Source organism: Pelobates fuscus, chromosome 5, assembly GCF_036172605.1.
Source record: "Pelobates fuscus isolate aPelFus1 chromosome 5, aPelFus1.pri, whole genome shotgun sequence".
Lineage (NCBI taxonomy): Eukaryota > Metazoa > Chordata > Amphibia > Anura > Pelobatidae > Pelobates > Pelobates fuscus.
Genome location: NC_086321.1, coordinates 170,882,007 through 170,896,384, shown reverse-complemented (window position 1 = coordinate 170,896,384; position 14,378 = coordinate 170,882,007). Strand labels below are relative to the sequence as shown.

Here is a 14,378-nt window from a genome sequence, read left to right as displayed (position 1 = left end):
TTGCTGAACAGGGGCCCAATTGGGCACCGTGGCCTTTTCACATCGGTGATGCCAGAAGGGCAGTGAGAGATGGTCAGTACCTTCCAGCTATGTATCTGTGTATCAGTATGTGTACATGTCAGTCTGTGTATCGGTATGTCAGTTTGTAAGTGTATCATGAATATGTGTGTTTATGTATGTGTTAATGTGTGTGTATATCTTTATAAGTATGTATGTGGCAGTGTATATGAGTATGTGCACACAGCCTCGCAATCAAACACCAACACAAACATTACATCAAAATCCCCTCAAACACCAAAATTATATAGAAACACACCCCTTCATTTAAACAACAATACTACACAAATGTACACAGCCAACACTACAAACACAAACATTGCAATCAAATGTAAACATTACATTTAATCACACCCCTGTATTAAAACATTAGAATTAGATACAAATACTCCTTCATTCAAACACCAACACTACAAATAAAAGCCAACACTACATACAAAACACCACTGCATTCCAATGGCAAAAGTAATACACCCCTACATGCACACAGGTACTCTATAGAAAACATTCTTACATTCAAACGCACAAACACTGCTCACAACCCAGCAAGGATGGGCAAATAGTAGTTCTCCAGCTGGGATAGCATCGTGGGAGATGTATGACAGATAGGTATCTACCTTTTGGCCACCCTTGCATTAGGAGGGCCCAGAAATATTTGTTGCATTACGGCTTTCTCTTTATTAGTTCCACCACTGATTACCACACAACATATTTCAAGTGAAAAGTCCCAACTACAAAAATCCACAGAAGAAAAACTATTTGTAATTTATATGTATTATTTAACAATTATATGGTGTAATAAACGTAAAATTACTGGAGTTAAAAAAAAAAGGCCAGTTTGTACAACCAGGTCTTAAAATTTCATGTCATACACTATTACTTTAAAAGTTACTTGTCTCTTTAAGCCTGGAGAGTCCATGGCACACTCACCAGGTGTGAATTTCTACTGACCAGGGTTACATTTGCACTTGCCAGTGGAAACAACATTGAAAACTACACAAGTTGAGCTTACTCATTGACAATGGATAACATTTTGAAGGCAGAAAATCATCTAACAATAATTTTTTTTCAGACGTCAGACTTGCTACACAAACTCTGTATGAGGAACTTGGTGAGAAAATACTGCAGGGCAATCACGCCTCAAAGGACAGAGCAGGTAATGTGCCATTTCACACAGTAACCGCCTCCTGTAGGAGACAAAATGGATGCCTCGACATACCTACAGTGATGGCCCATTCAATTTAAATTATTATTTTTTCAAATAAACTATATCATTCTATTTTTCTATTGTGTTTTTACCTTTTTTGGGTGTAAACTTACACATTGAATAGGTGTCTGAATGATAAAATGTGTTCTGTCCTTTTAAATATTAATACTGCCGTTACCCTTGTTATTCACCTCTGCTGTAGCTACGGAGAGTAAAAAAAAAAAGCCTAATCAGAATCTAAATAAACTCTATGGAGTGGAACTCATTTGGGTGGCAAATAGGTCTGGCCAAAAATCTCCAATAATAGACATGCATACTAGCCTGGTTCTCATTGGCTGTTTGCACCAGAGGGTGGAGTTGTATGAACTCCACTTCTTCTGGTCCAGTTTGATCAGTAGGTACTTGGCTAACTCTCTGCCTCCCTCAGCTCCTTCCTTCACTCCCTCACTGCGCCATGAGCTCGCTCCTTCCCCTCTGGGCACTAGTAGCCTTGTGCTAGCTGTAGTGCTCATACGGCACTTGGTTCTTTGCCTCCAGTGGCTGTCTACCAGTCCATGGCACACTCACCAGGTGTACATTTCTAGTGACCAGGGTTAAATTTGCATTTGGCAGTGGAAACATTGAAAACTACACAAGTAGAGCTTATTCATAGACAATGGATAATATTTTGGAAGCAAAAAATCATCTAACAATTATTTTTTTCTACCAGACATCCACTAGGGCGCTTCAGGAATCCAAACGGACCTTTGGTCCGGTATCTGACACAGGACGTCCTCACGCTCTGCATGAGGGCCTCTAGCATCATATTAGTCCCAATAGGAAAGCATTGATTCAGTTGCTTTCCTATGGGAAGGGCCTATGGCACACTGTCACAAGGGAGGGGGGAGGCAGAGGGAACTATAGTGCTGGGAATACAGCTTTGTATTTCTGGAACTTATAGTATCCCTTTAACTAAGAATGGTGGCAGGCACCGCTTTACCATCGGAGGCCTGCTGCCGTACTCACAGTCCCAGGTTCCCTCCCCTAATAACAGCCTTCTGTTGTCGTATGTCCAGCAGTCTGGACCTCAACAATGGAGGCGGGCACTGCTTTACCATCAGGTGCCTACCGCCAAGCTGGCAGATTCCCCAACTCCCTCACTTACGTCACAGCAGCAGTTGCAGATGACAGGTGCCAGTTTTATATTGTGCCTACCTCCATACTTTCTCTCTCCCTGGCCAGTGTTTGATTGCCACCGGGTGCCTGTCTTAAAGCGGCACTGGCATGCCGAACTTACCTTTCCTCAATCTCTTCCTCTTCTCCCCCTCTCTCAGGATCTTCTTTTCTTCCTGTCTGCTGTAGTTTTCCTTAAAATCATAAGACAAAGTAAGGACTCTTTGCCTTATGGAAGATTCCTCCGCTTGACCAGCTCTGACCAGCGGAGGAGTAAAGTGTGCTTCATTTCCGCTGGTCAGAGCAATTTTCCCATTCTTACCTTTCCTCCCTGTTCCCACGATGCTTCCTGTCATTTTAGCTGAAACTGCCGAATTGCGTTCTAACTGAATGAGAACAGTTCTTTTAGAACGCAATTCAGCACTTTGTTCGGATCGCAATTTCATTCGAATGAATGGAACTCCGATTCTATTCATTGCCGCGACTGCATCTTGCAAGCGCTTAGTAGATAACTCCCTAATTCCCACGGTATCAGGGAGCTATCTACTAAAAGGCTGAAAGACCTAAATTGGTCTTTCAGCCACATTTACTAATACTAAGTAAAGATTACTTAGTATTAGTAAACTTAGCCCCTACTCGTTATATTTCGAGTAGGGGCATGTCTAGTAAACAGTGAGCAGCCTGTACTCCCCCCCCCGGCCCCCACCTGTGGGCGGCGGGTGGAGGCCCTTCATCAAATAACCCTCCCCCTTCCATCAAAGGTGACTAGGGGGCCCCTAGTCACCCACCCCCCCCACCCAAATAAAAAAGCCCCTACCTACCCCCCTCACCCTAAAAAATAGTGAGGGGGGAATAAAATTACAACCCTGTAAAGTAAAATGAAACTTACCATTCGACGTCTTCTTTTTTCTGAAATCTTCATTTTTCAGCCCCAAAAAAGGGCAAATAAAAATCCATTATACCCGTCAAACTTAAAATAAAATAAAAAACCCGAGCGCAAAAAAAAAACCTGACGAAAAAGAAAAAACCCGAGCGCAAAATCCATCCAATCACAGTGCTCTGTGTCATTTTACACATCGTGGGAAAGTTCTTTTGAATTTTCCCACGCTGTGTAAATGACAAAGAGCACTCTGATTGGCTTACACCCACCAATCAGAGTGTTCTTAGCCTAATTGCAGGGCGGGGCAAGGCTTTATAAGCCTTCCCCCGCCCTGCGGAGCTCAGTCTGCGCGGAGCCCTCCATGAGTGAAGATGGATTATTTTTTTTGCGCTCTGGTTTTTTTTTTTTGGGTAGGTAGGGTCTTTTTTATTTGGGTGGGGGGTGGGTGACTAGGGGCTTGGGGACCCCTAGTCACCTTTGATGGAGGGGGGGGGTATTTGATTTAGGGCCCCCACCCGCCGCCCAGGGGTGGGGGCCGGAGAGGGGAAGGACAGTAGGTCCCCTCCTCGTTATCTTTATGGCCCCCACCCGCCGCCCAGGGGTGGGGGCCGGAGAGGGGGAGGACAGTAGGTCCCCCCCTCGTTATCATTATGGCCCCCACCCGCCGCCCAGGGGTGGGGGCCGGAGAGGGGGAGGACAGTAGGTCCCCCCCTTCATTATCATTATGGCCCCCACCCGCCGCCCAGGGGTGGGGGCCGGGGGGGGAGGACAGTAGGTGTCCCCCCCCATTATCATTATGGCCCCCACCCGCTGCCCAGGGGTGGGGACCGGGGGGGGAGGACAGTAGGTCCCCCCCCCTCATTATCATTATGGCCCCCACCCGCCGCCTAGGGGTGGGGGCCGGATAGTAGGGATTTTATTTTACAGTGAGCAGCCACTGGCTGTTCACTGTTTAGTGGACATGCCCCTACTCGCGGTATAGCGAGTAGGGGCATTGGGGAGATTTTAATCTCCTTTATACTATTATGGGGGTCATATTGACCCCCATAGTGTGAGGGAGGGACCTGGGGGGCTTATGAAGTGGTGGGGAGCACTGCTCCCTGCCGCTTCTATTTTTACATATTACAAGGAGGGAGCTGCATGCCGGTAGTTCCCTTCTTGTAATAAACTGAACGAACAAACGAACACTGATACTCAGTGTTAGTTTGTTCGTCTGATTTTTCTATTCATTCATTCGTCTGTCTGATGAATGAATGAATGGATGAAATTCCCGTTTGCATGTCCAGGTGTTTCACTGGGCATGTGCGGGAATCTCACAGGCTATCTAGTGTGGGCAGATGACGTGCCCCACAGGGACTTCACCTACCCACAAAAAGATGGCGGCGCCCTGAATATAGATCGGGGCAGAAAATACAGATTAATAAATAGGTAATCTGGGTGGCTTAGGGGCATTTGAGGGTGACTAAGGGGTCAGTTGGATGTAGCGGAGGCGGGAGGGGGGTTAAAAAAAAAAACGGGATTCGGCATGACAGTGCCGCTTTAATAACATTAAAATAATGACCCAAGACCCAGTGTGTAGTTGGCTGGCAGTAGGAGAATATTTATAAATAAAAATCTGAATGCAGGAAATCTGCTTCAATATATTTTTTTTTTCTTCTTAATAAATACATTTCTATTTTATTTTAGTGGGAAAGTAATTCTTTGACGGCATCTTGTGGCTAAACTCTGTATTACATCTGAAATTTGAGTTTAGCCTCAAAATAGCCTATTTATTTCACTCATTAATAGGAATATGTCTATATGGTTTATTCCCTACATATGGGATTGTAGTTGTTTCATATTGGCATATTCCTATTCGTGATTAAAAATATTTAGGGACAGAGTAAAATCCATGTGTTCAGTCTTGCTCCCCACCAACTTCAAAAGTCACCAGTTGCCAATGCATACGTGGTGTATTGTCCAGTATAAAAGAAATTGTAGATGTTCTACAGCAATTTAAATACTGCCCAATATATTGATCTGCCTGGGTCCAAGAACAAGATGCTGCCCACCACCATATTCAACCGCCAAAACTCTCCCCCCTACAGACACTCCCACAAAACACAACTTCCTACATTCAATATTAGAATATTAAAGGTATTTTCCCTCAACCCTTAGTACATAGTTCACTTCCCCCACAGTTAACATCCCCCTTCTATTGCGTCCCCAGGTCATTACACCCTCCTCATAATCCTCCTCCCCTCACTTGTGTCTATTCCCCATATTCACCCATTACACCTATCCTCCAATAACCCCTTGGTCTCAAAGCATTCTAGTGATGTGTTGTATTTTAGAGTAGAGGGCTTGGACCTTTTACCCCTAGAGTTTCACAATGGATTGGATGGATGGATGAGTTCTGTTCATATACTATATTAAAATATTAGATTTATTTGTATAATTAAATAACATGTAACCTTTCCCAAAAGCCCCTTTTGTGTCTGTGTCACAATGTCTAGGCGGGTCTATGTTAACACTAAGCACATACTCTCCCATGCACACATACATACATACATACTAACAGACACAAACACACATATGAACACTGCTACACACATATACACTATGACCAATTAATTTAACACTGTGATCTAATCCGTATATACACTTAAAAAAAGGTAAACGCTGGATATATGTAGTTGTTGATTTATCTTTGCAGCTCCAGTTGAAGACAGTGACCAGTGAAGTTTTTAAGGGAAAGAAAGATGGTTACAAACAGAGCATCAACCAACCCTTTGAAGAGACAAGGCTCAGTAAGTTTTCCTGGAATATTCTTTATAAAACAAAGTTCTTCATTATCGTAACGGTAATTGTAAGTAAATCAATAGGCCTAACTGGAATGTAAAAACTTGTAGTTTCTAACCCCTTTACTGCACATTTCCAGTTTCCCTTTCTTGACCCAAAATATTACATAAAAATCTCAAAGCATTCTAGTGGTGTGTTGTATTTTAGAGTAGAGGGCTTGGACCTTTTACCCCTAGAGTTTCACAATGGATTGGATGGATGGATGAGTTTCTGTCCCTATACTATATTAAAATATTAGATTTATTTGTATAATTAAATGACACGGATCTGATTTTATTTTGCAGGTGAACAGGATATCAACCCAAAAGTGCTTCAACTCATGAACTACGAGAGGATTAAAGTATGACGTCAATGAGAATCAGTGTGTTACTCCTCTGTGTAGCTTTCTCTCATACTAAACCTACTTACAAGTTTTCAAGTGATGGGCAGTAATGTTTTCACATTAACAGTTGTAATAAATAATATGTGTAGAACTTCTCACCCCTTATTACCATAGAGTTGCTTACCACAGGCTATAGTTTGACCGGTGGATGGATAGCACAAGTCTAAGCATTGTTTCCCTCTGCTTGCAGTAGTGGTCAAGTTGTAGGCGGCCAGGGGACCCTAATTTGCTATTAAACTGCTTGAATATGATTTAACAGTAAATGGAGGAACAGTGTCAGTACACTCCAGCCTCTATAACAAATTCAATGAGTTGAAATGGTTATAATTTAACTAAACCAATGAGGACTGCACATAACTTTGAGAATCGCAGGAAGTCACAATTCCTTGTTCTTTTTTTTCTAACTGCCCAGGTTTCATCTGTTTGTCCAACAGAACTGAAAGCCTTAATTTTAGACTAGTGGTGCTCCTTGAGGACACAATTGGTAACCAGTGGTATATAGCATTAAATCACCTACTAGAGTGAGGAGTGCAGCACTGTAAGTAAATAATACACTTACCTCCTTTGCATTTCCGTGTCCAGGGAGATTGCTCCATGATGCTCAGGGCTTGCTCTTTCACACTTAGACAACTGTATTGAAATGCCATACAAGAACATGTGAGCTTGGAAACTCCTTTCCTAGTATTGAACGTGTGTATATGGCATTGTGGAAGTTAAATTAATTTGCATGGTTTGCTCTGGCTTTGCCAGGACAACCAGGTACACAAAGTAAACAAAAAAATATATATATAACTATTTGAGAATTTACAAAAATAGTTCAACTGTAGTTAAAACCACCTGCCTAATAATGTGTAGGATCTTTAAAGTCCTGCAAGTTATGAGGTGGTGCCTCCATGGATCAGATTTGTGTTTCCAGCACATCCCACAGATGCTCAATCGGATTGAGATCTGGGGAATTTCAAACCATTTTGAACAATTTTTGCAGTGTGGCAGGGTGCATTTTCCTGAATCCAGAAACGCCCTTGCCATGAAGGAGTTTAAGTGGTCTGCAAATGATCTCTAGGTAGGTTGTACATGTCCAAGTAAAATCCACATGAATGCCAGGATCTAAGGTTTTCCAGCAGAACATTGCTCAGAGCATAATACTTACTAATACTAATACTAATTTAGGTGACTTACTAATAACAATTTATGCAACTAAAATGGAATTTATAACAGAAACAATGTGTCTTATTTACAGACCAATTTCTAAATTTATTTACATTTATTGTAGTTTAAAGACACATTACTGTGAGTATTATTGCTGTGGATCTCTGTTACACACCAACAATATGGAGCCCCTAAAAAAAGGGACATTAGGATAGAAAAGAGGGAAAGATGGATTTGGGCACAAAATATGGACATTTTCGACATTTGCGGAATGGCTTCAAAATTTACATTCTCCGCTAGCCATTGGAGTGTGAAAATTTAGCCCTGGTGAGTAGCAACTCACCACTGAAGAGTACGCTATGGTTTCAAGTGGTGGGTAACATTTAAGGTCTGGATAGGAAGAGGACATCAAATTTTAAGCCCTGCGTGGGGGATATTATATGGCAGATAGTTAGATTTGTGGTGCTTCCGACTAAAGAGAACTTAAAGATGGCTGGCCCTGCGGAGCATGGATAAGCCAGGCAGTGAACTAAAAAGAGGTATTTACTTACATGTATGAATTACAAAATAATACACACAGTGGCTATAATGCACGTGATTTATGTCTGATAACACAGACATGAGGGCAGTTTTCCTTTTCAGAGCGTAAAAACTTTTAACGATCCATTTATGTTGCTATTAAATGTTCCTTGTGAATATTAGCAATTCATTTTGAAAAAAGAATTATAAATGCAAAAACCAAACAAGTGAAAAACATAGTAGTATTGAGTTATCCTATTGACTAAGAGCTTTCATGGGGCAGTACCACCTACCTCCCTCAGTGGTTCTGACCACGTTATAGGTATGCCACATCGCAAAACAGTTAGGTTTTCTTTCAGCAGCTTCACATACGCTGTTGGAATCCATAGACACTGCAGGTAGTGCTTTTCCAAGATTTCTTGTTAATGTCTCACTTCCATTTTTTTTCCTTGATCATTTTTTTCAAAATCATAACCAATTAGAGTTTGCCATACTCAGACAGATAACCCTGGACAAATACATTATATTATTCCACAAAGTTGCAAGAGAAAGACATAGTAGCATAATACTATCTGCTACCAGAAAAATAATGGGGAAATATCCACAGTATTTTCCAATATTGATGTAAGAGTGTAAATATTTTAGAATGCATTTTGTCACATTTATTTTGCTCCATTAGCATTCTAACTGCTGTGTGCGTGGCATTCTCTCTTTGCTCAGTATGGCACCATGGCTATCAAGTACGACAGACATGGGTTCAAAGCCCGACCCCGCCATCTCCTGATGACACAGTCAGCTGTCTTTGTGACAGAACAAGCCAAGATCAAGCAGAAGATTGACTATGCTAGCCTTAAAGGTAACACAACAAATATAATGTTAGTATTAAGAAATGTATTAATTCACATGGTAGGGCTAAGAAATATGTAGCTTCTTATTTAGTAACTGCCTCTCCTGTGCTAAATTACTGGCTCAGGTTAATCATCCTATGTTCCTGAAAACATAAAATAAGGAAAAAGACACGAGTAGGTTTGTGTGGGTTGCATGTGTTGTATAATAATAAACTTGATTGCATGAGAGCCTTATGCCTCGTTTTTACTGAGCGGATTGGTTTAGGTCGGTACAGTTTGGAAGGTTTAGAATGGCCCAGCCTATTTAGGTAAGCGTTTCCACTCAGTCAGACCTTCAGGGGCCATGCAGGGTTTAGAAAAAATGCCTAGCGTGTCATCCAATCAATGGATTGTACAGTAGCTCTGCCCTAACCGTACCGTACCATTTCCTATGGCCCTACATCTGAAGCAGGACCATAAATGGTGCGGTACGGTTCGGTTGTATGGGCCACTTTCATAATGGAAACACTCAAAATAGCGTACCGTACTGAACCGACCCGATCCGCGCAGCGGAAACGAGGCATTAGAAAGTCAACATTTTTCTACATCAATTACCGGTATTAATGCTATGCTTTACTGAGATCAGGACTGCAACTGAATTGGTTTTGTATTTATTTCTGTTAGGAATTTCTGTCAGTAACATGAGCGATGGTTTCCTGATCATTCATGTATCTCCAGAGGACAACAAGCAAAAGGTAGGAAGCAGCACAATTACCTGTTCTATGAACCATACGTGGAATGGCTGATGATAGTCTTGTTTCTTTCATGGTTTTAGGGAGATGCCATATTACAGTGTGACCACATATTTGAAACCGTCACTAAATTGTCTGTGTTGTCATCAAAGCAAGATGCAGTCAGTATCGCCCAAGGAAGGTATTTATATCACAAAGCACTGTATGTACACTTTCCTGTACCTTGAACATCATGTGACAATTAAAATGATTTATATAGTGCCAATATGTTCTGCAGCACGTACAATAGGTAAACAAGTCAAACATTTCACTGTAACAAAACGTGTATTACATACTGGAACAATAGGTAAAGTGTCTAAGTGACAAACAATCTAAGTGACCTTGTGTTTATGAAAACCATGTTATCTAGAGATAAACCACAGCATCTTTTCCCCCCTGTAGCATCACTTTTCATTTCCAAGGTAAAGAAGGGATTATTGATTTCGTATCAGGGCCCGAGACTCAAGTGTACAAAGCAAAGAACGGACACTTGACAGTGGTGAGTTATATCCTGGAATATATCTTTCGTTTTATCTAAACTTTATTATGTACCCTTATCAGCGAGACCATGTTTCAGATTGGTCAGGTCGGTCCTGTTTCATAAGGAACCTGATTTCTCAGCAACTCTCTGGATTATTATTATTATTATTATTATTGGTATTTATATAGCACCAGCTTATTCCGCAGCACTTTACAATAAGAGGGGAATTTACCAAATGAGATAATAACATAATGTAACAGGAACAATAGCTCAAACGAGTTTACAGTCTTTTTCAGGAAATCTGATGCATACAACTTTTGGCCCAAGTCCTGCAGGAGATTGGCAAGTTTTTTATTGTGAAAGTCAGATATCAGTGATATAAGTGAATTGTGAATAATGAGCAGTTGTACTGTTGACACTGCAAATTACATACTGTTATATATACACTTTTTCTTTTCTTAGTTAACAAAACATAAAAAAGGAGCAATAGAAAACAGAGGGAAAACAATCTGATAAAAATGAGACTGCGCCTTTGTGCAGTCATTATCGCGTCTTTGAGGTCTGCAGTAATATGTCACTGTAACGGACCGTTTCAGCATAAAAGGGGAAAAATGCGTTTAGGCGATAATCCCCTTTTCCATAGACCAGCAGCTACCATAAGCACCAACTTCCCGAACTCCCAAACTGCCCGAATTCACCAACTCTCGAACAGCAGACACACGAACCCTGGAAGCAGCCGAACCGGAAAAGCAATATGGACAGCTTACACTCCTGGCAGTCGGCATACAGTCCCCTTCCCCCCAAGAAAGAGACACACTCCAGCTTCAGGGTTAAACAGCAACTCATTTACTCAGGGCTACCTGCCCAGTATTTATGCAGGTCTCCCACCTGGTGGACACTCCCCTAGGGGACCAAATGGAAGACTGTAACAAAGGACAGACATAAACCAATTACAGACACACAGCAGTAAACATTCCCACAATGCATCCTGGTTTCCTCTCTTCTGCCCTGGAGATAATTGTAGAGGTAATCCAATTACCTCCCAGGACAAAGACAAGACTCCATTACACATGTGGGGATCTAAATACAGTATTATGCTTTAAAATATATAAAGTCACTTTTATTCCACCCAACACAGACATGTTACATATCCCCAGATAGCTCAGGTCTGGGTGCACATTATTAAGTGACTGGCACCCAGACTACACGAATACAGTTTAATCGCCATGGAGCCAAAGTCTTTAATCACACAAATAGGCTCCATGGTATAGCTATCTGGGTTACTACAATTCCCATAGAAATACCGAATTCCAGTGTTCGGTTAACCTTGTACGATAGGACCCAGGCGACAGACGGCTCAGCGGTGTTCGTGCAATTAAGTGTCCGTTTATAGTTCCATAGAATCCTCGCCGAACACCACTGGTCTTTCGCACGATTAAAATGGCCGCTACCTCGTGGTCGGCAAACGAACAAAGGCCACCCAGCGTTCATCAATTAAGCTGCGGTTAACCGCAGCTTCTGGGCGGTTAATTGACGGCACACTCCATCTCCTAGGTGGTCCCTCATACGGTAGTTTGTTCGGTAGCTGGAATCTACTGAACACCCCGGCTGAAAGGCATGAATATGCCTTTCTGCAGGTAAAATAAAGCTTTTTAAAGTCTGGTCCATAGTCCAAAGGAAGCAGGCGAGCAACCAGGCTTCTCCAGCTCATAGTGGCGAGGTTGGTTTCGCCACAGTCACATCAGACCTTATAAAAAGTAGTTATGTCTGGTTAGGGTTTGTCTGTTTGTAACGTGTGTAGAGGTAAGACAGAGTGTCAATATGGTAAAGAGCTGACTTGTATGATGTCAGTTTCAGCATTGGGAAGTGGGTGACTGGACTTGGTATAATTAAACAAACATAGGAAACCTAAGTGCTGATTCACTCCCTATCCCCCCCCCCCCCCCCCCCATCCTCCTATTGTAATCAAGGATGCTTCCAGTTTTATTACCGTTAATGTTTAACAAGATGTTATTTGTAAAGGGTCTCTACCCGCCACTACTTCTGCCGAGAACCATGCCGTGTAGTCCAGGGCGTTTCTCTCTTTGGTTTTAAAGGAATCACCCAAAGTAGGCATATACGATCTCCAGGTCAGGATAAATTTCCTTGCGAGGACTTCTTTGTTGGTCAGTGTTGATAAATAATCCATTTTGAAAATGTAACGTTCACTAGGGAACCCTTACACGCAGACAGGACAGAGTAGACAGAATTGCAATACCAATCATTAGAATGGTCGGGTTATGCAATAAGGGATAGTCAAAACAGGAGCCGAGGTCAAGGGAAACAGAGAGACGGAATAACGAGAGTCAAAGCCAAATATCTGTAACCAGGAAATAAAAAAAAAAGTGCAACGCTCAATAGTAAACCAAAGACCACAACAGGGCACTGAGGCGAGGGAGAGGTTAGCTTATATACACACGTGGGAGGAGTTTCTTCCTTCCCTTGTGGTCTCCACGTGGAGTTTCTTCCCTCCCTTGTGGTCTCTGAGGTCATCACTGTATGCTGGGTCACATGATCGGGTGCAGCACACATATAAGGATGCTGCTCTGGAGCGTTCAGCGTCAGACACATTGCCAGTCTGGAGACAGGGACCAGATTACGCCGCTCACGGTGATGAGGTAAGCAAGGTCGTCTCGAGCGGCGCGAGGGCAGGGGACCTGACAGAAAATACATTTTACGTTTAGATAAACATAATTGTAAAGTGGGAGCGTTCGGCTAGTTACAGACCTCTAGGATAGCCTTGCTTTCAATAGCTGCTACTATTAAAAAAAAAATTTATTAGTCAGGGCTTGACCTGGGATGGGTCCCAAAAGCAAGAACTCTCGGGCCAATGGCAATGCGGGCATGTTCAAGTTAATAAGGCATGTTTTCACCTCAGTCCAAAATGATTGGATTAGTGCGTATTCCCACAGACAGTGATATATGTCGGCTCTTGTGTGTGTACATTTAAAACAGGTTGCCGAGTCTCTTTTCATGATTGGTCTATTTTAATGATGGGGAATTGTTAGGGAACGCTGCTTGTGCACATCATGGATTAGGCAAATATTTTGGGGTACTTGTTTAATAACTGTCAAGCCTTTTTAGGTGTTCAATGTGCTAAGTATCAATAACTGTTTTAGGAAACATTGTTTGTGGGTGCTCAAGTTGTGGTTACAGTGTTGTCGAAAATTAATGGAACAGCAGCCATAACATGTCAATAATTACCTGAAATTAGATTGTAATTTACCTCATATATCTTTCTGCTCTTGGTTAATAGCACTGTTTTGCTAAACTCAAAGAGCTAGTTTTAGTTATTTAAATTGTTCTAATACAATCCCTCCCTCTTTTTCTTTTAGGCATCTCCTAAACTGAAGTCCTAACCAATAACATCTGCACATCATATTTTGAGGGCATGTGTGGATTTACCTCCACGAGGTGTGAATTTACAGGACAAAACAGAATTTGTTGGATGATTTGTTCTTTGTGGACGTAATGCTCTAAATAATGCGATCATACCTGCTGTTAAAAGAAAGACTGCACATGAACTCTTATTTAATGAACACATTTAGACCTCCTTTCCATGGGTCAGAGTTACTGATGAAATTAAGAATACAGTATTCTATTAAAAACAGCTACGGTAATCTAGCTAAAACCATAAAGACCTTTACTCAAGTATTGATTAATGGACTGGAAGGTGAGGTACTGTTTACCCACACAAGTTACCATTTTGAATATCAAGGTATGGCCACCTCTGGACGGTGTAGTATACATTTATGAAGATAAGCCATGTGCACACCCCAGTCATATCTTGACACCCAATTTTGAACAAACTGCATCTAATTTCTGGATTATGACAAAACGGGGGCTTTTTTTTTTTTTTTTTACTAAACTCAAAACATGGAATACAAGATAAAAATCAGTTTTTAACTTCACAAAAAAAGTCACATTAAAATGTAGGAAGCACAGATTCTGATAGAACTAAAGCCTGGAGATGGTATGATGGTGCTCAGTCATAGGCTGTGGAATACAACTTTGCCTTCTGCTAATGCCCATACAATCACACCACGTTAACGT

At 41.8% G+C, this 14,378-nt stretch overlaps 1 protein-coding gene across 1 annotated transcript in view; it reads left to right on the top strand.

The window, feature by feature from the left end:
• Positions 1–13,713, top strand: part of MYO1H (myosin IH) — a 79,952-nt gene extending 66,239 nt beyond the window's left edge. Inside the window, exons 26-33 of the mRNA XM_063456448.1 lie at positions 1,130–1,213; positions 5,992–6,085; positions 6,422–6,477; positions 8,908–9,043; positions 9,699–9,769; positions 9,850–9,947; positions 10,208–10,304; positions 13,661–13,713. Of these exons, the coding sequence (XP_063312518.1) occupies positions 1,130–1,213; positions 5,992–6,085; positions 6,422–6,477; positions 8,908–9,043; positions 9,699–9,769; positions 9,850–9,947; positions 10,208–10,304; positions 13,661–13,684 (660 nt within the window). The 3' untranslated portion in view covers positions 13,685–13,713. The remainder of the gene's footprint in view (positions 1–1,129; positions 1,214–5,991; positions 6,086–6,421; positions 6,478–8,907; positions 9,044–9,698; positions 9,770–9,849; positions 9,948–10,207; positions 10,305–13,660) is intronic.
• Positions 13,714–14,378: the final 665 nt, after the last annotated feature.